This window comes from Borostomias antarcticus (genome assembly GCF_949987555.1).
Source record: "Borostomias antarcticus genome assembly, chromosome: 16".
Lineage (NCBI taxonomy): Eukaryota > Metazoa > Chordata > Actinopteri > Stomiiformes > Stomiidae > Borostomias > Borostomias antarcticus.
The window spans coordinates 21,583,264-21,610,372 of NC_140249.1; the positions used below are offsets into that span (position 1 = coordinate 21,583,264).

The window sequence follows — 27,109 nt, forward strand, 5'->3', positions numbered from 1 at the left end:
CCTTATTGTAAAGTGTGACCAATGATCACACTGAAGACGAGGAAGGTTCTTGGGATGATAATACAATTAGAAATGGAAATGTCCCCAGCTGTAATGTTATTGTAATATATGTTCACCAAGTACACTTCAAAACTATATTCATTTAATGGGTACATTTGGTACAGTGCATTCACCTAATAACCACCAAAACAATGGACATTTCAAGTGTTAAATTGTTACAGTAACTGGGCCTCTTGATTAATTACACCACTGTGTGCAAATTCAGACATTTAAGTTTCTGCCAGTTTGTTGGTCTTGAGTCTGGGCTGTGGAGAAGATCTTCCACTGTCATCAGTGAAGAGCGAACTCACCAATGTGAAGAATGAACTCACTAATAATTCATTGACACCCAATCGCCACTTCACCTGACCGCCATCCACCCAATGGCCTCGCATTAGGAACCGTAGCAAGAGAACATACAGGTGAAGCCAAGCGCCATGGCAACAGCTCCCGGCCTTCAATGAGCCTTTGACGGACCTCCTGCTGTGAGAGAGCGAGTCGTGTGTGTGTGTGTGTATATATGTATGGTAAGTGTGTGCATGTTTGTATGGATGGGCAGATCCACCAGAGAGAGAGAGCATTGGACCTCAGAGTTGAAACATGCACAAGGCATACCAGCCCCTGAAACCTTCTACCAACAAATATCTCCAGAAGAGATTGGACCAGGCCAGATATGAGGAGCACAGGAATAAGGTGTGTTTTATCTTATTTTTTATTTGTGTGTGTGTCTGTGTACTGTTATGTGCGCACACACTAGCATTTGTTTGTAAAATTGTGTTAGTAGTAGTGTTACACTTTGCTTGTGTGGTTGTCTGGTATCTAGAATAACTACAGTACTTTGTGTGCAAGTGGATATGGTAGTCAGTGCATTAATATGATGTGTACAGATGACAATTATAGTAATCATTGTAAACATTGCATGCTCCATTAGCTACTTGACAACTATTTTTTCCATTAGATGTCATTACTTACAGTACACAGCCTTTTTAGTGCATTTACTAATATCATTCTAGTAAAATACCATAGCAGACCATGGAAGTCCATTCATTTTGTGATATTCCTATGGCCAGGTGAGCACATCCAGGCCCATCGTCGACACCTGGGGCATCAGAACTCCTGCCCACGTTCAGCTGAAGCTTAAAAAGCTCCAGGTCAGTGGACGCATGTGCACACACACATGGATCATCATCCTGGGAAGACATCAATGACTTTAGAGAACACTATCAGATAGTAGAACACTATCACTGGGATCTGAAAAGACACAATAGTTGTGTATCGTTTTGTTTGTTTATTGTACTGTAACAAAACTTAACATAGCTATACTGACAGTATGACTTTAGCTAGACATGATGTCAATACTGACTTGGCACTACTGATATAATGTCTCTAGGAATATAATTATCCATCAGAATGTATCTAATGGACAATCAATATCTGAAACATTATTTAAAGTACCTCACATTAAAAAAAAACATATCATTCACAGAAGCACATCCATTAAAACCTCTGTCTTAATCGATTAGATTCAAGATGAGCGATTAGCCGTCATAGAGAGAGACAACCGGCTCCTCTCCTCCAAGCTGTCTGACATTGTGCGGTCCAACGGTCTGGTTGACCACAGGAACCATTACTCGGAGCGAAGGTAGGTCGCTAACGGGTTCACGTTTCACTGTTAAGTCATATCAGCAACCTACCAGACACTGTGTCATGGTTATACTCTGCAGAGGAAACACAATACTCCACGATTACAGAGGGATATGGCCTTGAGTTAATTATTCATACAATCAATATAGAGTATGGGTCGGTTTGACAGTTAGCTTTGGACAGGCTTTAACCCCAAAGGAGACTTGACAGATAATATTGATGAATATTATTCAATGGATAAAGATACATATAAATTAAAACTTGTAAGGCTTATCCATTCATACCTCTCTTAAATGTTACCTTCAAGAATTGGATGGCTTATACTGATATATTTTATATATTTTTTTATTAAGTTATCATTATGTTCCTTTTCACATTGACAATACACATAATTGTAACATGCTCCAAAAAGGTGCAGTGATGATCAGCATTGTTACCTTAGAAAAGTCTAGAATTTTGAGAATCCTTGATTCTTTATGTCCGTGGTCCTTGAAGAACAGCATCCTGAACTGTATCCCATTGTTGTGTGTTGTCGGGGTAGACATGGTGACCTGAGGCGTAGGGTTTGTTGACAGGCTTATTGTGAGGAGAACGGCAGCCCTCGTGTGATTAGCGCTGGCGTGGTGCCACCCCTTCACTGTGAAGCCGCTGTTTAGTCACTGCACTCTCTTCTGTCGCCTCATTAAATCATTCATGACCCCAATGATAACAGACCGCAATGCTAAATTACTGAACTGCTGCTCGATATTGCTTGCTTGTGGATTAAGTATTTATTGCTTTTACCACACCTTTTGTAGTGATATTAATGCAGTCTAATATAGAAAAGGGGCTGAACTTTCTGGATCTTTCTCTGTATGGGTCTCTGCAGTCTGAATGCTGAGAAGAGGCGGGTGGAGCTGCTGCAGGTGACCCATCAGAACCAGGCCATCTATCAACGAATCACTTCCCGGGAGTCGGAGTACCGCCGCCAGCTCTGGTTGGATGACTGGGAGAGGATGGAGCGCAGGCGGGATGACATCGCCCACTACCCACGAGGAGTAGCCAATAAACAAGTGAGGAGGAGGACAGAGTAAACTGACACTCAGCTTAGATGGGATTTCCCCAATAGGCATTTTGAATGCCCTAATAGGCATGGATCTACTGCACAGTAGAATCCATTTACTCAACCAAACCCCTAACCCAACACTAAAACCTAATTGGGGACACCAATTTTGTCACCAATTTGACATGCTAACCAACAATCAATCAACTGGTTTCACGTCCAGCATTTGTCCCCAAATGTGGGCTAGGTCAGGAACATGCACACACACACAAATGCGCACATACGCATGTAGACACACACACACACACATATCAGTAGGTCCCTTGTTTGTACAACACCTTTTGCAAATTAACTTTAGTCACAGAGGGATAAGTGCTTTGCCGCTTAATCAAGTCAGAAGTGTTTCCTCACGCTCATCCAGAGAGAATTACACACCTGTTCTACACTTTGATTGCCAATAAATAGGGAGAGATAATCTCACATGGTAACTGATTGAGGCGGCTGCTTTCACCTCAATTCCCTTCTATGAAATTTACAGTGATAAGACAGTGATCATCATGCCATATGGTGGGTATCACACATACTGGTTCTCTATGTATTGCTATGATCATATTCACTGCAAATACAGTACAACTTTTAAAATTGTCGGTTAATCCATGTGATTTGATATTTTGGTTTTAGTTTTTTTCTCTCTGATTGAGTAGCCTACCATGAAGTTTGGATAGTCGGCCAGTAGGCTACTGTCTAGCCTACTCTGTTCTCTCTGTCTACCTGAAGTGCTCCAAGAGGAGGGTTAAGTTTGCGGCCAGCGGTGACGAGGGGCGCGGTGACGAGGGGCGCAGTGAGAAGTTGTCAGACAGCGCCCACCACAGTGACACCACCACTGACCGAGAGGAAGATGGCCGGAAGAAAACTAGTATCTTGGAGATGAATGAAAACAGATAATCCAGTCATTATTATTTTAGATATGATTTCAGAAATGCATTCTTTCATCTTTAAAATAAAGAGATGCAATTGGTTGGATTTTTGGTTTTGTTCTATTATTGCATCGAAGACTAATTTCAGCACACATTTTTTGTGGTAAATGTTGATTATGTTTATGGTTGGCAGGTAAAGCACCTGCTTTTAGTCACTGAGCTACATCATAACTAATTGTGCAGTTATATGGTACACTGTAAAAAAAAAAAAAAAAGAAATTAAAAACTGGAATATTCTGGCAGCTAGGGCCATGTTTCCAGGAAAAAGTAAAATAACAGCAAACAATTGTAACAAAAAAACATTGAAAAAAACTATTTCCATTAGCACAAATACAAGATATCTCTGTAATATAACATTAAAGGAGAATTCCACCCTTGAACAACATTAGGCTCAGCAACTAGACACCCACAAAACAATGAAGAAAAATGTGGTTTACTTGAGTTGCTCCATGTAAACAAAGCCATGTTCACGAAGTCTGCACTTCCGGGGATTTGCCACGGCGAAACACGGTAACAAATCCACGGAAGCAAAATAGCGAGGACTAGCCTACAACAAAAGGGACCCCACCGTGCGTAAAACTCCCTTTCAGCACCGTGGACAGTGCCCAACAGGTAGAGCGGGCCAGAGACCGGCAGTGGTGCAAGGAAGCCACGGTCAGCACCACAGACAGCGGGGCCAGGTGATCAAGGGGATCTACACGCAGTTTGTCGTTGCCCAGGCAACCTTGCTACCCAGCTGTGCTCGATCAGCTAATGACTCCCTTGGCGGAGAGAACACCGGCTGGAGGGAATCAGCTAATGAGAACCGCCGCCTCAAAAAGGCCAGCTAGAGAGACAGTCTTTAGTCCTTGGACTCAGTGAGTACGACCCGTATGCCTCTGTTTGTCTCATGCTGATATTTGTTGCCCTACTAATTCCGGTTCTTTTTTCTGCTGGTTCCAGGAGTAGCTGGCGTGCCCAGACCCTGGTCCAGAGCCCTTCCAATATCGGAAGACTGGCTCCCCGGGAGATCCTTACTTTGATCATTTTTGCATTTTGATTTTGTTGAATAAATGCGCCAAGGCGCTAAAGAGCCACCTGCGTTGTCTGATTTACTGAGCTCCACCTGAAGTTCCCTCTCGGGTTATTACAGGATCTATTCTCCATCTGGTGGGCAATCTCCAAAAGCATATGGCCACACATTAGTTCCACAAACACTGGATTTCTGAACCTGGTTGCTTCTTTTGTTAGATGTGGCCGAAGGATGTTACATAACTACATGAATGTGGTCTTCCTTATCCAAAAGCTTCTTTGCCATTCCCGTTCTCTCCGGGTTATGAGGACACGCTGCGACCACACACCAGATCACTGTTGAACCCATATGCTCCTGAGATAGAATAGAAAGTACTGTACATTATACTTTCATTACCCCGTGAGTGCCACTTGCGGCTTTAATTAGTAAGTGTAGGAACCCTGTTGTAATTGTCAGGGTTTTTATTATTATACATTTCCTGGAAATGCTTGAATAAGTCTTGAAATCCTGGCCAAAAATACTAAAAATCACCAGGTCCAAACTACAGACCATGACACAAACAGTCACCATAATTTGACTCTGGGTGGCGCTATAATAAGCAATTTAGTACACTATGCTGGCATTTCCGCCCCGTTGGACAAGAATGTATGAAATTTGGTATACTTATGTCATTCCTCATGGGGAACAATTTTGCCTCAAGAACCCATAGTCTCAGCATGATGGATTTGGATGCATGTTGAAAATCCCATGCCATTCTTTATCCAACTAGCTCCAAGTAGTCCAAGTAGGCTACTTCAAGTACTTTCCCATAAGGCGCGTCCCCTCCCCCACTGACTCTATACCCCTTGCACACACATTCCACATACCTCAACGGCACACACATTGCACACTGTATACATAGCCTAAAACATCGCTCATCTATCACACTACACTCTGCACACATACTGTACATACACTCACCACACTCCATTTTGTATATATTACGTAAATTGCATTTGTGCCTCCCTTTTTTTTAACAGTAGCCTATATTGTATTTTGTATATCGCACTGTATTTTGTATTTGCACTGTTTTTAGGCCATATTGACATGGGATGGTCACAGAGAAATTCTGACTTTAAACTCAGAAGCTTAAAAAATAAATAAACTCAGTTGTTGGTCCTAATGCTCTTCCATACACACGTGCTCACAGAGCCATGAAATGCATTTATGGGCGGAGGTCTGTGTTCTCCGAGCACAATTACCTGGTTACACAACTGACTGGAAATTTCTTATTTTTATTTTCTTTTAATTTCCATTTGTTTTCTGTGCGTAAATGGGACTCTCATGTTAAATAAAAGTTAAATACGAAAAATAACCCAAATACCCTGCAAACCCCAAAATAGGGGAATGTTGATAACATGCGCTTACAGTACGCCTAAAAAGTAGTGCAACATTTGCGCCCCTACAGGCTGAGGTGTTCTCTTGTAGCTCACTTGATAAGTCAGCACAGCTCTACCGTGAAATGGTTGGTGTTGTAGATCCTGTGATTTTATTTAGTCAGTGTCTGTCCTTACAAAGACACTCTTCAATTCAAATCAATTCAAATCACCAAACAAGAGTTCTCCAGGTTTCATTAGATTTTATCGAAAACATTATAAAACAACATGTGCTATAGCAGCATTTCATTTTTTTTTGTTAACCATCCTTTACATGTTCACATTTATTAGAGATGGCGTATACAACAGCACTTCCTCATGATAGTTCAAAGAGAACAAACGCACAGGGAGAGGCTGAGACAGAATATCTGCTGCCCTCTTGTGGCTGCCAGTGGTCCTTCTCCACATCCACACCATCTCAAGCCTTGGTTTTGGAGCAATTCCATTTCAATTGAGTTGACTCGGGGTGAACTGAGACTCAAATCAAGAATTCTGAAGTCCTCTTAGCAAAAAGACAATTCATCACCTGAATTTCAGTCCATCCCTCGAAAACTTTAAACCGAGTCAAATGGAAGCAATTCCAATCCTGGATAGGGGGCACAACAGACTGAATTCCTGGGCCCGCATGACTAAAATTATAAAATCTTATTTTTCCATGTGTTTGAGAGACTTGAAAATTGTCGATGATGCAGGAAAATGTGTAGAGACTTAGATACTTCACTTAAACAGCACATACAGTATTGTACGTAGTTTGTTGAGGCAGCATAGGCATTCAAATACAGAAACAAAATATGCTGAAAGAAATTATGTTATTTGGATTAGTATGCCAAAATTGTTTCCAGGGCCAGTTCTGAGAATAAGCCTTACAATAAAAAAATACAGTAGGGGGAAAATATATGCTTTTATACAGACATTAGTGGAAATTAACTCCTCCTGTTAGTGTTGTAAAATTGCCCATTTTATAACCAGAACAAAAATATAGAATTAACATTAACAGCTGCTGGATTACATTCACAATAATATAATGGGGTCAAGCATGTTCTAGGTCAAAGCAAGCTTCTTTTTTTTTTACTATTCACATGTTGTCCAACTCTCCACACATTGAAACTGAAATCCAGAATTCACCGGCCCATACAGTTTGAGCATTGAGTCCTGAACAGTTCAAAGGCTGACCATTTTACTTTCATCTTTGGGAAATGCTCTTTCCCTTATGTATGTATTGGAGGGTAATCAACAAAGCAAATGAATTAACCACTGATTACCAATTGATGGATTATGATCTTCCTTTAAAAGACTTTGAAAAATCTCGTCAACAAGGGCATGGGCTTCCTTTAGCCTAACGCTACTGTGGCTTGGAGTAAGTGTTTTGTAGTATTATAGCATCAGTTGTCAATTGAGTGTCCAAAGCATTAAGAAAATAATCCCTACATAAATGTGACTTGATCACTAAATCAGGGAACCTGGTAAAAAAAAATCAGTGTGAGGAGAAACATTGCCAATGGATATTTTTACACATTAAGTTAATAGTTAGTCACTAAGCATTCATTCTCCATATTTTCTTTTAAAGCTTGTTTAAATGGCATGCAGATTAGCTGTCATGTTGCTTCCGCTCCTCCACCTGCTGATTTGGTTTAAATCACCTGTGTTCTATTGGCTTACGCTACAATTAAGTCATATTCTGGCATTAATGGCTGACTATGGCATTGTACTACTCGAAAAGCTTTGGACGGTAGTTCACTACATTTACTATCTCTTACACAACTAGTACAGGTTTTTATTTGAGTAGTGGCCTGAGTGAGGTTTAGCAGAGTAGCTATGGCTTGAACAAGAATGATTTGTAAGATGTGGCTGTTTATGTGAAGGTATAGCCTAATCCGACCATTGCTTAATCCCCATACCCAATTCCTAGGTTTACAATTGTGCAATTGCTAGTTTAGCTAGTAAGCTTGTTTAACAATAACACATTTAAGATGTTTCAAACCTCTGGTATGTGATCCAAGATGCCCCCTAAGAGCAGCTGAGCATAATACGAGTGTGATTGTCCTCACTCTTTATCTTGTGTGCATTACAACATACTAGAAGCATTGTACACCGGAATCATACATTTCTTAATAACAACCTAATTACAAACACAAACCTGTGTACAATATCTGAAATCTGAAGAGTTCTCAAATACATGTGGAAAAAACAACCTGACAAAACATTTAGAAAATGTTTATTTCATCCAACCTATTGTAAATATACTGTAGCTAGTGTATTGGAATATAATTAATGAATTAGCTACACTAAGTTATAAGGACAGCACAGGTGTTCTTTAAAACAAGGCTGCATTGTGGGGACGTTGTGGTCTTTTCCTGCCCCCCCATTGGTTAAGAGATCTATGAAGATTTATCCTGGCGGTCTGTCTAGATGGGGGCTACATTGCCAAGCATTAAGGTGCAGCATGTCACTCATTACATGTCTATCTCAATGCTCAGAAATGGAGCCCCCTACTGAATATCAGACCCAGGTGGATTTTTTGCATAGCAACAGAGGACACCAAATCAGCTCATGACACCAAATGTGATCCATCTACAGTAGCTATCAATCATCACTAGCTACAGCATGTATTTCTGAATGGCCAACAATTACATGTCCTCCTTTCCTTCAACTGTACCCATCTGATATAACTAGAGTGGTGAAAGAATATTTAGAGTGAACATACATTGTTGTCGTCTGTCCTGTGTTTTATGAATGGCAGATGAGTCAGGAGGCAAAGACAGGAAACCCATTCAGACTATCAGACTATTGAGATGCACTTTACGTTTTTCACCCTGCACAGTTGTCCCGCCGCGCTCAGTCGTTTCGCCGTGTCGTTTTCATTCAGATTTTCTTTAGGCAGCCTTTCTGCAAGTCAATTCATGTGACCCGGTTGTAGCTTAATTCCGACAATGTATGACAACAAAATACATCTCTGACAAGCCCCCACTGGTGTTACGAAAACAGAATGAGGTAAATCTCTGTAGTATGAAATAGCTAGCTACCTCCCCCAATCAAGCATGCCCCCGCCATTTTGTATTTTTTGTTCTGTGAATAGTGTTAACAGTGAAAAAGCCAGCATTGGAATGACTGTTCGGGTAGGCACAAGAACAATTCTTTTCCTTTTTGTTCCTTCTCCCACCCACTACCGACTGTGACAACAAGCCCCCATCCCCTTAACTTCAGGATTTCCTGTGTCGGAGTAACTCGGAGCTGCTGTTCAGTTTGCTCCTTCCCGAAGGGGTTGCCGTGCTTCCGTTGCCTAGGGGGCGGTCCCGATCCCCTGTGACTTCCTGCTTGCGCCTGCGGGTCTCTTTGTAGCGCAGTGTGATGTCACTGAGGGAAAAGCAGAGGAAGAAGTTGAAAGGTCGGGACACCGAGGGAGAGGGAGGGAGAGAGAGAGAGAGAGAGAGACACACACACACACACACAAACACACACAAACAGGCTGGTGAGGTGCGAGTTGACTGTCAACTGTCAATAGTGCATTTGGGGAAGAAAGGTTACTATTTGAGGTTATATATACGAAATATACAATATCTAACCATGAATCCATTTCATGTGTGCGCTTTGGCGTCATAACTCAAGATCCCTGGGACACAACCAGAGTGAGAGGGACCTGGATGAATGATAGGTTGAAGGTGCGTCATGAGGACCTAGCTGTCAGAGGATGAAGGGTGGGTCTGGGGATGGAGTCACCATGCTAACAGACTAGCAGAGGAGGAGGGGCTTAACATTCCACTGGTCTCTCCTATTCTTGTGACAACTGTCACCCCGGGGACAAAACCCTCTATTTGACAGCAGGTAAATCAGCAGAACAGCCAGGGAGAAGAAACATTTCTCAATGCGACATGTCAACTTCATCTCTGGAGTTCACAGCCCCTTTAGAGCTTGCGACATCGCTCGTAGGCTAAATGATTGCGAAAATATGTCACAGAGCAGCATTTACAGTAACATACGGTCATGCTGTAGTAGTACATCTCCCTTTGTCAAGTATGGCAGAGCCGAATGCGTAGCATTCCCCTCCCCTCTGCAGATTAAATCCTACCACCATGTCTTCCTCTCTCATTCTTCTTCTCCAATAAAGCAAACGGAAAATATACTGACCACTCCTCAGGCTTTCCCCCAGGCCCTAAAACGGCTTCACAGAGCCGTATTTCATCTGACCAAACCGCATTACACACAGATACAGCAGGCAGCAGTTATAAAGGACGTGTGTGGTGAGTGAGGGGCAGGCGTTAAAATGATGACACGGCAGAAACGGAAAACGACATGCGTGAGATGGATCCATTTTGAACGGGTGGTGAGAATGAGAGGCAATGATGGCACCGCAAAAAAAACAGAGCACTCATGACAGGAGGGAGGGGCAAACCTCGCCCCTTCTCCACCTACCTCACTGGACATGGACATTGCCACTGAGCACAGGGGGGGGGGGTTGCGGAGTAGGGTCAGGGGAGGGGAGAAAACAGACGGAAGGTTTTAACATGTAGAAGTGAACATCGTCGGGGGGCGAGAGGTCAGTAGGAAGTTCAAAAATAAAAACTCGATGCAAAATCAGCCATGAAACAAATAACCACAGAATGGGGGTAGAGAAGGCATGGAGGCATCTTATCCAAAAATACAGACATTTATGGATACATTTTACAGGGAGGAGGGATTTAACATGTATGGAGGCCCACAGCACAGACATGAACTCCATACAGTGAGTTTCTTACAGAGTATGGAGTCTTGATGGTTGGGTTAGGCTTAGTGTGATGACACATCTCCCTCTAAAACAACCAGGGCCAGAAGGACTCCAATCACCTCACAAACAAAACCAGTCTCAATGAAACTAGCCAATGGGCCAACAGCAGACACCAATCAAGTGCAGTAGTTAGCATTTAGTCTTTCTAGATTTGCCTGCCTACCTTGTTTTTTGTGCCAGTGTGCGTATCTTACCGGATGAAGAAGCGCCAGAGTGTCCAGGTGAGGATGAGGAGGATACCCAGGAACCAGCACTGGGTGACGATGAAGGGTATGGGCATGGTGATGGTGTTGAGGTCGTACTTGACCACAATGAGGAACTCCGTCACGGTGATGGCCGCCACCAGCCACGCCTGCTGGCCAAGCTTCTTGTGGAATTTACTGAAGCGGATGAGACAGGAGAAGATGTTTAATGGATACATGTAGAAAAAGTGCACACGCATGCACACAAATACTAAGGGACTCGCATACCAATCCTCAGAAAAGTTATACATTCACACACACACACACACACACACACACACACACACACACACACACACACACACACACACACACACACACACAAATACAGATGTCACTCATTAGATTTTTTTTTAGGTTGCCGCCACTCAGGACTAGTTGCACCACCACTTGCAACCTCAAGAGGGAGCAAAAGAGTTAGATTTCCCCCAGTTGTTCCTGTGGACTTCTCAATGTAGTGAACCCAAGATTGACAACCTGGAGTGGAACTGGTAGTAAATCCACACTGTTAATAAAGACTGCAGAAAATGTCTCCACTCCTGAGCAAAATCAAATCAAAACTATTTTTTTTGATAATTATTTTGACTAATAGGACTAATAGTCTATAGACAAAGAATTGTAATGTTGGTGGTCTATAATTATTCCTGAACAAGCCGTGTTTTGTGCTTGAATTTACAGTGGGCTAGATTTAAAATGTCCACAACACAGTTTGTTACATTTAATAAACGTTAATTCCATTTAAAGTTCAGCACTTTGAGATCTCACAATGAAAAGTGCTTTATGAATAAAATCAATTATTATAATTTTATTACAAGAGAGATCTGTCAACTCATGAGCGAGAGGCAAGAAGGCACGGGGCAAGAAGGCAAGGGGCAAGAAGGCAGGGGGCAGGAGGAGGGGGACATTCAGCCCAGGGACACCAGTTCATCATGCAAGTCGCTTCGGATAAAAGCATCTGTTAGAATGCAAATAAATTATTTTCCTGAACACAGTAAAATGTGATATTAAGTGCCTATCTAATGATTTTGCAATGACTTAGACTTGCATCAAATACATCTCGGGAGCATCTTGCCTGCGATTTCGACATAACTTTGTTTGGAATGTGAATTATGCCTAAGCGCCCCAGTGACCTCGCCCAACATATTTGTTAGTACATGGTTGATGAGTGAAAACTTTCACTTAGTGCCAGTTCTCTGTATGTATTAAAAATATTAAAAAGTCTTATCTGGGACCCGGGACGCTGCATTCAAACATCCAACTCCCTCTGATTTGCATATCATGCAAACAAATGGTGTTTGATTATGGCATAACTTAGATACCTACAGAGGCCTACAACTTTAATGTACAGGGCTGAGTTTCCCAGAGGCATCGTAGCGCTATGATGAACGCCATAGCTTACGATGAACGTAGCGCTACGATGCCTCTGGGAAACTCAGCCCAGTACATTAAAGTTGTTTATGCTCCAAAATTCATTGGATCCAAGCTGGCCACTATGGAGGAGATGGCAGAGGACCGAATCCTGGCAAACCAGCTGGCGATCTTGGACCCACCCCCTATACAGCCCGTCAGCCAAGCTAAAGAGCATCTTCAGCAACAGACCGATTCAACCCCGGAGCAGTACAGGAGGTCATTCCTGCCGGGTGATATTAAACTGTACAATTCATCTCCCGTTGCCAGGCCTGTCGACATTGAACGGGGTTAGTGGACTAAGCTTCTGCTATCTGCCTTTTAACATTCTGCCCTTTGCTCATGCACTTTGCACATCAGTTCAGACAGAGCACTTGAATGTGTCTAAACGTTGAGTATATCTGGACTGCTATTGTATATTGAGTGTTGAATATTTTTATTTATGTAGGCCTAGTTGTTTCAATGTATTTGGCTGCTAAGGCGATTTAATTTTCCTTCGGTGATTCATAAAGTAATCCATCTTAGACCACCAAGAAAAAGTGTTCTTTGAAAAGTGCAAATAAGCAGCAATACAAAACAAGGATTATAGATGATATGAGGCCAAGCCATTGCTAAATTGTTAAATACATTCCAATATGAACTGGCGTGTGACTGGCCTAGTCTCAAACCAGATACCCTCTGTTTGCTAGTCAGATGCTCCGATCTCTGGCCCATCTACCGGTCCTATAGCCAAGCCTATATATTATTCTGGCACTATCTTTTTGCCCACAATCATGCATTGACACATCTTGTTTGCCATAAACTTGAGCTACACATGAAATGTAACAAGCTATAGTGGTGGACATTATTAAATCAATCTCACTGTAAACTCAAGTGAATATTAAGCACAACAAAACAAAGCTTGTTTGGGAATAAGTATAGACCATCAAAATGGTGTTACCATTCTTGTCTATAGACTACATGGATACAGCCAGGAAAATATATTATTTATATTTTAGGCTTTTTAAGCAAACAACGGCCGACTTCCTATCGATCAAAGTTGCCGTGTACATGCAGTAATACATTCTAAATCTCCTCAGAATGCTCGTGTGAGTGTACAGTATGCTCGTGTGAGTGTACAGTATGTTCATGCAGGCAGGGTGCTACTGACGGATCGTCCATGAAGTCATAGATCTCCCTCATGGCCACGCCGCCCACGTTGACGAAGAAGACGAGGCGCAGCAGAACCAGGTAGTGTTCCGGTGGCATCCACAGAACGAACTTCAGGTAGAACGTGTTGAGCTCCGCCAGCAGGAACTAGAGAGAGGGAGAACGGTTTCACACTCCCATCAATTGATGATATTTTAGACACACTCAATGTTTCATGTAGATTGTTTTGTAGCTGTGGTACGGCAAAGGTCCTGGGGGGGTTGGGGCAAGCTAGCGGGGGGAAGAAAATTCACCTTCTCTTGCCTCTTCAATCTCGTGTGCCCATCTGTCCCTGACCTTCGGCTCTCTTCTTCTCCTATCTCAATCCCTACCTCTGTCCCTTTTCTATCTATCAAGATAAACAAAAGCATTGATTAAAAAAAATAACATTTTCTAACAATTTCTATCATTTTTTTTCCTCATGTAGGCTATTCTAGTTAAACAAGCTGCCAGAGTAGCTACTATTTTACACCCTAGCTGCTGTATGTAATTCAGCCAACGATACAATACTGTACATCATCCCGATTAAACTACCGGGCTAAAGCTAAAGCTAGCTAATTGTCTCTTCGGCAGTTGGTTGTTAGTTAATAGTGGCTCAGTGCTGGGAAACTGGGAGCACCATAGGACTCAGTATTTTGTACACAGTAATTTCTGCCTACTGAGAGAAATTAAAGGATTATTTCAGGATCATTACCTACATACTGTAACTATCTTAAATGCACTTCTGAAATATGCAGAACCATAAACCAGAAATTAGCAAATTTCTTTTAAGATGTTTACTTTTATTGAGGAGCAGATTTAATTTTTTCCTCTTTGCTTTCCCTTTTCCTTTGCTGTGGTGGCAATGATTAATCTATGGCGGTGCGCCCAGGGGTGAAAATTTATTTTTTGGCTCACGGTGAGTCACCTGCCAAGGGGACTGTAGATGAAAAAATCTACCGGCCAAGTATTTTTTTTTTTTCAGATAGCCTTCCAAAATCTAATCGCCAATTGGACATTTTACCTGCATTTGGCCGGTGGCATTTTCAGCCCTGGGTGCGCCACAACAAAACATTACCAGTGGAATCAGTGCATACTGTAGCAGCATAATAGCTTAACATAAGAAATGTTGAAAGGGATGAACGAAAGGGAGAGAGAGACAGATGACAGAGAGCAGAGTGGAGAAATTATCGAATGTGTGTGTCCATCTGTATTTTTGTAGTCTTTTTTGACATTTGTTTCTGTGGAAATATATCATTCACCAGCTTAAATTACCACAGTTTTGTCAACAACTCTTCTTGCATTATGGAGAGGTCGAGAGTGAGGACGCAGGGAGACGAGGACAGCGTGAGGAAGGACAGTGAGGAGGAAACTCCGACGGATGAAGACGTCACACTCACCATGAAAATGATTCCCAGGACAGCCAGCCAGCGGCGGAGGTTGGAGGCAGGCTTCCACTCGAACTTTACCCAGCTGTAAGGCGTGAACTGGAAGGCTATACGCTTGATCTTCCCCCTAGGAAGCACAGCCACAGAGAGAAATCACCAGTCAGCAGACAATAGATTCACAAGTCCACACAGTTAGTGAAACCTCAGTAATCCGCTGTTAGTGAAACAGTAGTAACCTGCGGTTTTGAAACAGCTGTAATCCAGTTAGTCAGCGCCATGCGGCTCCAGCAGTGTTTACTAACAGAGCTCTGTGAATGAGAGTAGTCGTCATTCAAAGTACTACCCCTGACAGACGGTTATGAAAACTATTATGATTTTAGAGACTTGTTGCTCCTGGATTCTGATAAACTAGCTGCTGGTAGCTCTCCTGAAAGTTAACTTGGCAAACACACACACACACACACACACACACACACACACACACACACACACACACAAAGCCTACTACAGTACTTTCTGACAGAAGAGCACAAACATCCAAGTACAGTATGTGTATTTACACAACAAACAATATTTGCATGGAATCATTTAGTTTTATTTAATCACCTAACTGAGACGTTTGGATAGTGTGACATTCCGTGACCTTCGGTGCACACATAGTGAGAGAGTCTCTTAGGGAGGCCAGAGTTTTGAGAGACTTTTGGCTTTACCTGACACAAATATATCAAATTCAAATTGTCACTGGGGGGAATGGATTATTTTTGTCAGCTGCTTGAGCTATAGGTTGCCATGTGACACGATGAAGTCGTGCGCATACAGTCCCACACCCTGTATGCATTGGCTTGCGTTTTTTTTGCTACACTTTATGTCTTTATTGCTGATTTATTACTGGGTGAGTGGGCTGATTTCATCATGTGTGGGCTTGTATGGGGTAAAGTACTTTCTCTTTCATAAGGCGTTCTTCTACATCCATAAACTCTTGAAAAGGAACCACTCCCAATTCACTTCCAAATCAATAAAAACATGAAATGGCTTGAAAACGTTTTGGGCTGTTTGCTACCAAACGTAGCTAGTCCACAAGGACACACAGTCTATACTGCTAGCTCTAACTCCTGCACGTTGACATTTCATGAGTATTTGCTGTCAAAATTAACACTAGGTTCCAATGGGGTGTGGTATGTGAAGCTAGCAACAGTATGCCTACTTGGGATTTCATGGACTAATGGCAGGGGGCTGCAACACCATTTTTTTTTAAATGTTCCTCTATCCAGACATCTATGCATGCTGGGCTAATTTTTATGTACAGTACAAATATCAACGGACACCAGTGACTACTCGGGGAGTTTCCTTTCTTTGAAAACGAGACTTTATGGTGTTTTTGAGCGATTTTCTATATGCACCTAGAGATCCATGATTGTGTTAGTGGCGGCATGTCTCGAGAGTGCAAAGTTTGTCAAGTTTTTGATATGAGCCGTTGTATATGATCGTAAATAACCTTATAACGTGGTTTATAATGCTAAATACTGAAACTGTCCTTTAACAATCAGTCCAGCAGAGGACATTTGTTGCAAATATGTGCATAGAAGACACTAGACTAGACAGATTGGGTGTTAGGATTCTGTATTCTGTTGTTCTGCACCAACACAGATGAATACATGCAGCGGAAACTCGTCTAATTACTGTCATATAAAACATAACTCTGTAACAGATACTACCAGACACCCAGTAACAATGTTCCTACACTGTCTTTAGCTTTGAGTTATTTTAGAAGAGTGCAGTCACAACAAATGACACATTGACATGCTGTAGAGTCATGTGAGTAATGTATTCGGCCACACCAAAAATAGCGAAGTTCCTTAAAAGTAGTCAACTGGATGTTGTGGACATTGTTTTACTCAGAAGATACCACACAACCCAATGGTGAGACCAATCTGTATAATTTTAACTGGTCTCTTGCTAATATCACCCTCGTCCCTTTTCCGGTGTGTTTGTAACACGGTGATACTGGAACATTGCTTTCACCAACCTCATAAAGTACTAGAAAACTTGACATCTTGTAACCGGATATGAAGAACGCTTAATTCAAGAGGCTTACTGCGGTAGTTCTAGTAAAAGCCAGTAGCCATGTTTCCATCCACACGTTTTATGCGAATTAAGTTATATTGAATTAAAAATGCCTTATGGAAACAGTAAAAATTAGATTAAAAATCATGAAAATCAACAAAAGGTTTGTACTGTCGATCTCATCGGATTTTCTCTTGTTCGATAAAAGTCTTTTGTGATAAATGCTTTATCCGATTTAAAGCTCTAGATGGAAACACACGTTCACCGGCTTTATTCGCATTCATATTTTTACCGATCCTCACACAATTCGATTGACAAGTGGATGGAAACATGGCTATTGAGGCGACAGAAGAGTGAGAGCTCATACTTGTATGTGGGGATGTTCCAGAGTCCCTGCCACTGGTAAGGTTTCATAGAGAGCCAGCCCAGGGTCTTCATCCCACAGTAGATGCCCAGGCCGTTGCACAGCAGTACATCCATTATCCACTGAGAGAAGGAGGGAGAGAGAGAAGGAAAAGGGAGAGGGAGAGAGACGGTAAAAAGAGAGAGAAAAAATAGAGAAAGAGAGGGGAAGACAGAGATGTGACTCAAAACTCAAACAAGTCTAAGGTGAGTAATAACATTGATTAGCTACCGGTATAGTAGAGTGACCTAACAATATCCAATCAATATCCAATATTCAAGGATCTTTATTTGTCATATATACAGTACAAGATATGGGGTACCATGTCCCTGACAGATTTTGGACTACACAACAAATTGCAGAAATGCAAACTGAGTTATTTGACCATTTTCAGGAAAATAATATTACTGGGGTTATAACTATTGGGGTTCCTATTGCCATAGCATAAGGCCCGAATAATAACTAGAAAAGGTACATTTTCTTGTGAAAATGTGTGTGCATAGTATGTAGTTATGTAGTAAAGGCATAATATGTAGTTTGATACTGTAGGTGTAATAGTACTATATACTAATATGAATACAAATATATCAAAAATAGGTTAAGTATGAATGGTATCTAATGAGAAGTATGAACAATATCAATGGTACAGTATCAAATGAATTTCCTGAATATCAATATAAAACTACTTTACTGTAAATACTGGTACTACTGCTACTACAGAAACTTACGTGGTCCCACCAGCACTCTGAGAAGTTGGGAAGCTGATGCTCCAGACTGTACTCCAGGAACTCAAACATGACACTGATGATCATACACATCCACCAGTCGCGGATCATCAACGTCTAAGGAGGGAGAGAGAAATTACCAGATGTTTACCTCCACCTCAGCGACAGCGTAGGGGCAGAACATACAGCATAGTTTCAGGGGTCAAAGTTCAATGTATTTGCAATGGGAGAAACAACTTCTAATGATTACCACTAGAGGAAGTGTGCTCTCTGAGCACCATTTCTAGTTCTACTTTTATTCAGGTAATACTTGAGGGGCACATTGTATGACACATTCACAAGTAAAGCAAATCTTGATATACTGTACACAATTTAATTATTTGTTCATAGCAAAGCCTACGGCATCACACTGGCAATATCATAGTGCCTTAACTCACAAGTAACTCACCTTGATATACCAGCCCAGGAAGTGAGCAGGTACAAAGCCGTCCAACTTGTCCTGCAAAAAGAAATGTGTTGTTTAATATAGTACCTATAGAATATTTACATTTCATTATGTGTCACGGTACCAACTAGCCGTTATTTAGACCGGGAAGAACATACTGAGACCAGGTTTTTACAGTCCAAATATTTAAAATGCCAAACATGTAAAAACATTCAGATTACGATACATTTCACAGGAGAGCATACTGAGACTGGTAAGATTACACCCTGTGCTTCCCATCTCAGAAAACCACTTTATCATAGTTTTTCCAACGCATTTACGTATGCCACATTGACTTCCATTGTAGCCCAGTGAGAGCCTGCATAAAAACCGCAGCTAGCTCAATACTGGAATGATCAGTGAAATTATGGGCTCCATGTTTCAGGTTCATGGTAGACAGACCACAAATACCGGCAATCAACACTAAAATTTCACGTCGACAAGTTTTTATAATCAATGTTGTTGATTATTTAACATTAACTAGCTTTTAGGAGACGAAAAGCAGCCAAGCTGAAAATAAATCTGAGGTGATTTAGTATGCTAGTTCACCTCACAGACCACGGCTGATGGTGTTCCTGGGCTTGCGTGTAAGACCCTACAGCGGTGAGACCTACAGCGGTGAGACCTACAGTATGCGTAGAAGTGCTTATAGAGCATAGCGGTGATACAGGGACTGAGTTTATGTGTAAGCTATGATTTCCTTTCAGCCATCAAGCAACATACATTATTTTAAACTATTTTGTTGCAATAATTTGGTTATAAAAAATTTACCCCGAGTAGCAGGTAACCTTCCCAGATTTACTCACCAAATGTAAAATCTACCCGTGTTTGGCGCTTGGTGGGTGTTGATTTCAGCCCTGAGTACATGACTGGACAGACAACTAACGTCAGTTGGAACCAATTTCAGGTACTTCATGCACTTTCCATGTTTCAGACCTTATTGTCACCATTACTGCAAGAAATACTGCAGAGGTGAACACAAAAGCTGACAGTTCTATGGCCATCTATGGTCATCTTTCATCATCTTTTTAACAGCTTGCCATTTATCTTTATGAAGAGTCTCATGTTCTACTGACTGAGCTAGTGTAACTGAGTTGGATTGGTTAAACTCACTCCTCGGTATAAATACAGCCCGCCAATGCCATTGAATCGTGGAAATGTACTGTAGAGTATGTAACAAAAACAAAACATCAGCCTTGACTATTGCCACAGACTAAATCTGAGAGAAATTGAGCAAGTTGGATTATAATTATCTTATCTTACCTGTCTGAATGAATGGTTTAAGCATTATTACCACAAGATTTTGTCAGACATCTATGGACCGTTCTGAAAAGAGCTCTTCCAAGCTCTGAAAACCACTTCTTTTTTTTTACTTTGAGGTGAATTATCCCTATCCCAAGTCAGTATTAAGAGGGCTTTCTGGGGAGAAGACTTCTGCAGTGGATTTAGTAGTGTAGCCTTACCCAGATGTTGTGGAAGGGGTCAGTGGTGTTCCCGGGGTCGTAGATGAGACAGTTCCCCCCATAGTCCCTCTCTGGCAGGGCAACGCCAAGTTTGGGGTCAATGTACTTCATGAACTGACGGCCATCATGCACTGTCTGACACACACACATACACACAATTCTTTTCTTCTTCCATGCAGAGGATTTCTTGAACAGCAAAAGCCTTGTAGACCGCAGGTCCTACCCCGCACTGTTCTAGTTAAGAGGCATTACATCAAGCTGCTGAATTGCTGAAGATAGATTGATAGATTAACCAAATAGCAGCCCTAAACGTAAACATATAGGTGAACAGAAGTGCTCATATTGAAGCACATAGGAATTCCCAGCTACTATGAATGAATGCAGAAGACTTGTGTTTTTTTTTGTAACAAAGCAAATTGACTGATAGGCATGGGCTGGTTACCGGTTTCACAGAATACCTTGGTTTGAGGTATATTTGTGGTTAAAAATGACTAATATTCTGTTCCGACAGTATGCGCCGAAGGTATGCGTTCCATAACTTCAAAGTCCATAACTTCAAATTTCGAGTTCCCAGTAATGTGGTGCAGTAGTGAGTTTGTGTACAACACATCAGCTAAGATGTCAGGGATAATACATGACGAGGTGTGCTAACATGCTAAACAAAACATTAACAGCGTGAGACTAGCCTCAATAACAAAACTAATCTCCGGTAGTGTTCTTGCCAGACATTTCAAAATAAAGGTCAGGCAAAACAAATTTACTTTTTGTGATTTGACTGAAAGCATTCGCGTAGACATATCCACTCACCTCACCAATCCAAACTTAATCAAGGAAAGGTGAACATGCTCACATTTCTGCATCATAACCTCTGAAAGTGAGCAAATATGTATACTGTAAAGTGAACATGTCTGCAAAAAACAAGCTAGGCTGGTTGAGCAGCAGGTTTAGGCTCAGGCTTAGGAGACTGCATTTATTTTAATTTTATTTAGAAGTGTTTTTACTACATTACAATGTTTACTGACCAAATGCCCAGAGATACCGTGATATCGTGAAACCGTGGTATTTTTGGTAGGTTATCATACTCAATCTCATACCGGCCCATGCCTATTGACTCTATGTTACTGTAAGTAACCCTGGTTCTATGAGACATGAATGAAAAGGTTTCACTATGGGATGACGCTCACGTGACATCCTGCTGGAAGCCAATGACACGGTCTGTCAGAATGACAGACTGGTCAAGCGTGACAAGGTGGCCACGCCCCCTGTACTTATACAATCTCTCTCTCTGAACACCAAGTGCAAGCAGGTTGATGAGGTGAAACATTTTCACTCGTGACTCATAGAACCTGGGTTAAGTAAATTTCCATTTTAACATTCGTTCCAATGTTTCACTATGGGATGGATATAGACCACTCCCGAATTACCGATAAGTTTAAGAACCAGACTCAGGACGGACGGCTGGAGACCAAAACAGCTCCGCCCTTACCCGAAACGACGCTAACGTCATCTACGTAAGCTAGGATTCCCGTTCCCTGGAGTTGCGATGGTTGGAGGGCTACCATGTGTGTTTACATTTGGTAAACACGCGTGGGGCGAGGCTAAGACAGAATAGAATGACAAGGTATTTGTCATGCCACGCCCTGGAAGGCAAACCGGAGGAGCCAGGACTATGCTTATGTGGAAATAGGCATCCTGTAGGTCTACAGACGTGAACCAGTCGCCTGGGCAAATGTGGCACAATAATGTTTTGTGAGAGAGCATTCTGAAGGTGTATCGCCTCACATGGCTGTTCAGAATCCCCAGGTCCAGGATGGGACGTAGAAGAGAAGAGCTTTGTTTGCTAGCCTTTAAGTGCTAGCTGGCTTCGCAAGTAGTGGGCTCGGGAATACTCTCGTGCTCGGTGACAGAAGACGGTGACCAGAGGCTACCGAATCCCCCTATGAGCTGTTCAACGAGGAGAGTCCGTCCGAACAAACCACTAGGCAGGCTCAACACAAACTTCACGGTGGAAGAGACCGAGAATGGTGGGCTCACCGCTGGTCAGCGTGTATAAGTACAGGGGGCGTGGCCCCCTTGTCACGCTTGACCAGTCTGTCGTTCTGACAGATGTTGTCATTGGCTTCCAGCAGGATGTCACAAGCATCATCCCATAGTGAAACATTGGAACGAATGTCTAAATAGGACATATTATCTACTGCAGCTATAATATTAATTATAATAATATACAATTACCACTAGGGTTATAGAAAATGGAGACAGAACCACATTAAAAGTGAATAAATTAGTCCCAGAAATTGTGAGATTGTGATTGACATGTTGGGTTAAAGGCAGTTGGGTTAGGGCTAGACAGTATTTAAAGTGTAAGGCTGATTTAAACAGTGTTATACAGGCATGCTTGCTTGCTTGATTAATGTCTGTGCTCACATCTTTATAATATCATCCTCGGTGTGTGTGTTTTTGTTGCAATGCTGAAAATGATGTGTGTTGCAGTACACCCACCTGGAACAGGATGAAGATCAGGAAAAGCTCGTAGACGACGGTGACACACAGCCAGAAGCGCCAGTATGCTGCACAGAAAGAGGAGATGAAACAAACATGAGCATTTTAGCATGAGGCTCATGGCTCAAGTGTAGAACAAGTCTTTGAGCCTGGAGGTCCAAGAGCTGAAGCTCCTGTACCTTCCCCCCTGGCTATTTTATTGATTTTATAAATAAAAAACAAATATAAAAAACAAATAAGCATTTCACTGTACATTGTACCTATATCTTGCACATATGACAAATACTGCTTGAACTCAGCAGGAATTCAGCAGGAAATAAGTCAACAACCATAAAGTCACTTATATGAAACCAAAGGCAGTTGAGTGTTCACATGCATTCTGTTTACTTGCACAATGTACAGCTCAGCTGGAACACTAGGGTAAGTCAACCTCTGTAAATCCCTTGAGAAACACACAAGTAGGCTACATAACAGCAGGGGGTTTGACTGCTGGGTTTGCAGAGATGTTGATTCTCTCACACATCCTCTGAGGAACATATTAATAAACTGACATGGAAAAATCGACACGCCAGGACCATGGTGCCACTCTGAATGGTGCCGTGCTGGCCCAGATCATTACTTTTCACATTGTCCAGCCTGGTTCAAACAACCATGGTGAATGTGACCAGTTCAGTGTAGTACACAGCTCAGCCCAGTGGTAAAGTATAAGAAAGGGAGTCAAAAAATGTTGGTAAGGACCAAGTCTTCACAAGAGAGTTTAGGCAATGGTCTCATTACCTCCGCCCACCTCAGTGAACACTGCCAGATAGACCAGACCAGCACTATGGGTACATCACAATGTTTGGGTTCTTCACAATGTTTAATACATCCATGGCTAGCAGACACTGTTGGCTTCTAGATATAATGTAATGGCTGGGTATTAGGCTACATTATTGAATGTGTACAATTGTTCATAAAAAATATAATAACATGTTCTAGTCACTTTTTTTAAGTTGTACTGGCGAGCCAGTAACATTGAAGTCACATGTCAGTAACATTTACCCTTACTAACACCACTAGCCACGTTTCCATACATTGTCAATGGAATTTTAAGCAAACTTGAAAGTTTGTGTGAAAAAAAAGAAAAAGAAAATGCTAATTACATCCCTACTATCACCTACTAAACACGTAAATGTGACGTTGCACATGGGTCCTAGTGTGGTCAATTGCGACATTACCAACAGGTGACGTGACAACAGTCCGATATAATCGCAAAATAACCAGTCCTCATGGAGACTGTACGGCAGCGTTGTTGTGACGTTATAGAAATATGTAAGTACAATGTAATTAAATAATCTGACACTTACAGTAGGTTATATCACAGTATTCATCCTTACTTTATTGGAAATGTACATTTCTAATGTCACTGGTGAGTTGTCAGAACGTTCGTAAATTACATACGTTTTAAAATAAAATTTGAAGTCATACAGTTAAAGAAGCAATGGCATTTCATTAGTAGGACATAGTAAAGAGGTATATAAACGCCATGATACACCTGTTTTTAATACAAAAAGTCAAAAAAAACACTTGTGGGAGCAGAGAAACATCACTACTGTCCTAGTGGCCTACAGAAAGTAAAAAAAAAAAAAAAAATCTCAGTTCACTGGGTTTTGTGCCCATTGTTTGTGCAGATGACAGAAAATGTTATCCCTATGTCTCGCCAGCCCCTCAGCGAGACTAACACAGTTTACTGTACTTAAGCCCCTGCTTATCCTCTGTGACGGCAAGAAAGGATAAGCATTACCTCCTGACACGCCACCTACTTTGACACAAAACTTGCACGGTCAAATGCAATCTTTAGGTGGCACAGTGGTTTTCCAGTGGTTTGATGCTAGCTTGGCTAGGATGTGGGCCTTGTTTACACTAGTTACAAATGCCCTTTTGGTAGAGAATTGCAGTTCACAGCAAATTAGGGTGGCGTGGCAGTCTTACCTGGATGTGGTCTGGTAAATGGTCCATCTTTGGCTTGTGTTACCCCAAAGCAGAGGAACACCAAGATGCTGGCCACGATCCCTCTGGAAAAGCCATGAAATAAATATACCATGAGATATTTACAAGGAAAAGTGGCACATAGGCAAGGTGCACAGTCATGTAATGTTAGAAAGAAAGTTCACTTTTTCTTATAAAAGTAATACTTTCACAATTTCAAGATTTTGCCAAGATCAGTATGCCAGAACAGAAAAGTCTGATTACTTGGAGTTCAAATTGTCAAACAAAGATTTAAGGGGCAGTTTGAGAGTTAAAAATAGGGAAAGATGGGGAAAGCAGTAGTGTGGTGAAAACAATGGCATGATGTTGAAATTATTATTTCAGAACAGAATTACGAACACACTCAAATACTACACAATAAGGTAACAAAGCGCCCAGTAAACATGTCCCTCACAAATAATGTATTGCTCTTTTGTGTGAATGAAGCATGTGACAATGTTTGATTGAATGATTCGAATTTTTAATCGATCCGATGATAGAATTTTCAATGACATTTCCACCATTTGACTGCAGTAACCTATTAAATACGATAACCCATTAAATACAGGGGGTTCCATAATGGTAGGGGAAATACATCCCAAGCACAAAAGATAATTTTAATGAAAGAAGATAAAAACGTTGTGAATTGATCTTTAATCATTGAGAATAGAATTGGATTCTTACATTAATCTACTTTTTTCCACCACCCCTAGTGGATAGCAGCACTTGCAGAAATCTATCTAAAATCTAAATCAAGAATTCGACAGATACTGTAGGAGAGGTTTTTTTTTTTACATAGTAAGTGCAGTAAGTCCCCTATAGCCTTTTATTGTTTCTGCAGTGAGGATTTACCATAACATGGATTGTTCTTTTATCTACAAAATAAATGTTGTTTGGAATATACTGTAGACTAAAGATTTGGAACTCAATCAGTAGTAGATGTAGTCTATGCAAATCAGGGAGTCAAACAACTCTTTCCACAGATGCAAAAATGTCTTTAGGAATAAACAAGCTTCATGGTTCTGATAATAGTTTGATAATTCTATCATCGCTGGGGCGGGTAGGCATCTGCAAGCGCTCATGATATCTGACAATATCATCACTAGGCTAGAGGGAAGACAGACAAGAGAGAAGCAAAACATCTCTTTACAAGATAAGTGCTGTCACCATATTGTAGTAGGCAGGTCTGAAGGACCACACTAAGACTTCATTGAAGTTCAATTTAAGTGCTACCAGCTTTATTGGCAGAACTGAGGCATGCACAAGTTATGTTAGTTACTGTAGCTTTGTAACTACATTTATATGAAGGAGACAGAGCCTACTCGTATTGGTATATTCCACTGCCATAGGTGGTACCAGCTGAAAATGTATTCATGGACCAGCATAGCTATATAGCTAGCCCTTGGCATCTGCCATCTTGTCCTCTAAAACCCAATTCAGTTAGATTGATGTGGTCCAGCAAACCCTCTGCCTCCTTCATACACTGCAGAGCGTGGATTTAGGATTTTCAGCGAGCCCGGTTCTTTTGTCAGCTCACTAAGGTTCCTATGCTAGGTAGATAGAATAAGCCAGCCAACTCAAAACATATGCATATCTAGCTAGCTAGCTAAAGTAAGCTTTTTACGGTACTCGATTTCTTATTTTAATTAAAAGAGATGTTACCAAATTCTAAATGTGTCACTTAGCATTTGTCTGATATAGGTCAGTGTTTCCTCTAGGATATTTTAAAGGGCCCCTGCGAAACTACCAAGGCGGTTAAGTTTGTTTTTGTTTTTTTTGCGGGGTAGGCATGTCATGGATACATGGTGTCGACAGTGTCGTCAGAGGCGTTTCTCAGTGTTCTGTGTTCTCATTTGACTAGAAAAAAGTACATTTCTGTCAGAAAATGTGTGAATGCTTAACAGCTGAAAATAAATCACAAAAGCATTACTGAAAATGCATACCCTAAATCGGCAAAATGTGAACTAACTTGAATGCAAAGCCATTTAGCCCACAACACAGCCTAGCTAATGTTAGCCTATATATCTACTAACATTAGAAGACCGACTAAACTGTGGTTACATTACTTATGTAGCTAGCTACAGCAACAGAACATATTTTCATTTCATCATCTCTCACTCAGTCAGGAAACGTTTCTAATTTTCACTATGTTAAACTCCATTGACTTATGCTAAAAATGTTAGCATTCGAAAAGTCAACCCTTTTTGGTCCTGTGGCAGGTGCTGGCCGCCCCTCCAAGGCAATGGTAGGGGAAACTCTGCGGCTGAATATTGAAGTATATATCTGATATACAGAATGATATTTGGAGGGCCTATTAATGAGTTTCATGAGTGTTTGAGTGTCGTGCAGTTGCTAGCTAGAACTAAGCT

The 27,109-nt window shown here is 41.5% G+C and overlaps 2 protein-coding genes across 2 annotated transcripts in view; one reads left to right on the forward strand and one right to left on the reverse strand.

Annotated features, from left to right (window-relative positions):
* Positions 1-639: 639 nt before the first annotated feature.
* LOC311319776 (uncharacterized protein) lies at positions 640-4,532 on the forward strand (the record flags this gene model as incomplete). The annotated part of the gene is made up of 6 exons (XM_084451380.1): positions 640-732; positions 1,110-1,190; positions 1,563-1,681; positions 2,552-2,735; positions 3,503-3,641; positions 4,315-4,532. 6 exons carry the CDS (start codon positions 640-642, stop codon positions 4,530-4,532), a joined length of 834 nt encoding a protein of 277 aa, XP_084307506.1.
* A 1,790-nt stretch (positions 4,533-6,322) lies between these two features.
* The window catches only part of ptdss2 (phosphatidylserine synthase 2), a 30,307-nt gene continuing 9,520 nt past the window's right edge, over positions 6,323-27,109 (reverse strand). The window contains exons 4-13 of the mRNA XM_084451161.1: positions 24,705-24,787; positions 22,734-22,801; positions 20,235-20,369; positions 18,736-18,786; positions 18,291-18,404; positions 17,527-17,645; positions 15,108-15,222; positions 13,691-13,836; positions 11,086-11,271; positions 6,323-9,483 (exon numbers count right to left, since the gene is read on the reverse strand). Of these exons, the coding sequence (XP_084307287.1) occupies positions 9,330-9,483; positions 11,086-11,271; positions 13,691-13,836; positions 15,108-15,222; positions 17,527-17,645; positions 18,291-18,404; positions 18,736-18,786; positions 20,235-20,369; positions 22,734-22,801; positions 24,705-24,787 (1,171 nt within the window). The 3' untranslated portion in view covers positions 6,323-9,329. The remainder of the gene's footprint in view (positions 9,484-11,085; positions 11,272-13,690; positions 13,837-15,107; positions 15,223-17,526; positions 17,646-18,290; positions 18,405-18,735; positions 18,787-20,234; positions 20,370-22,733; positions 22,802-24,704; positions 24,788-27,109) is intronic.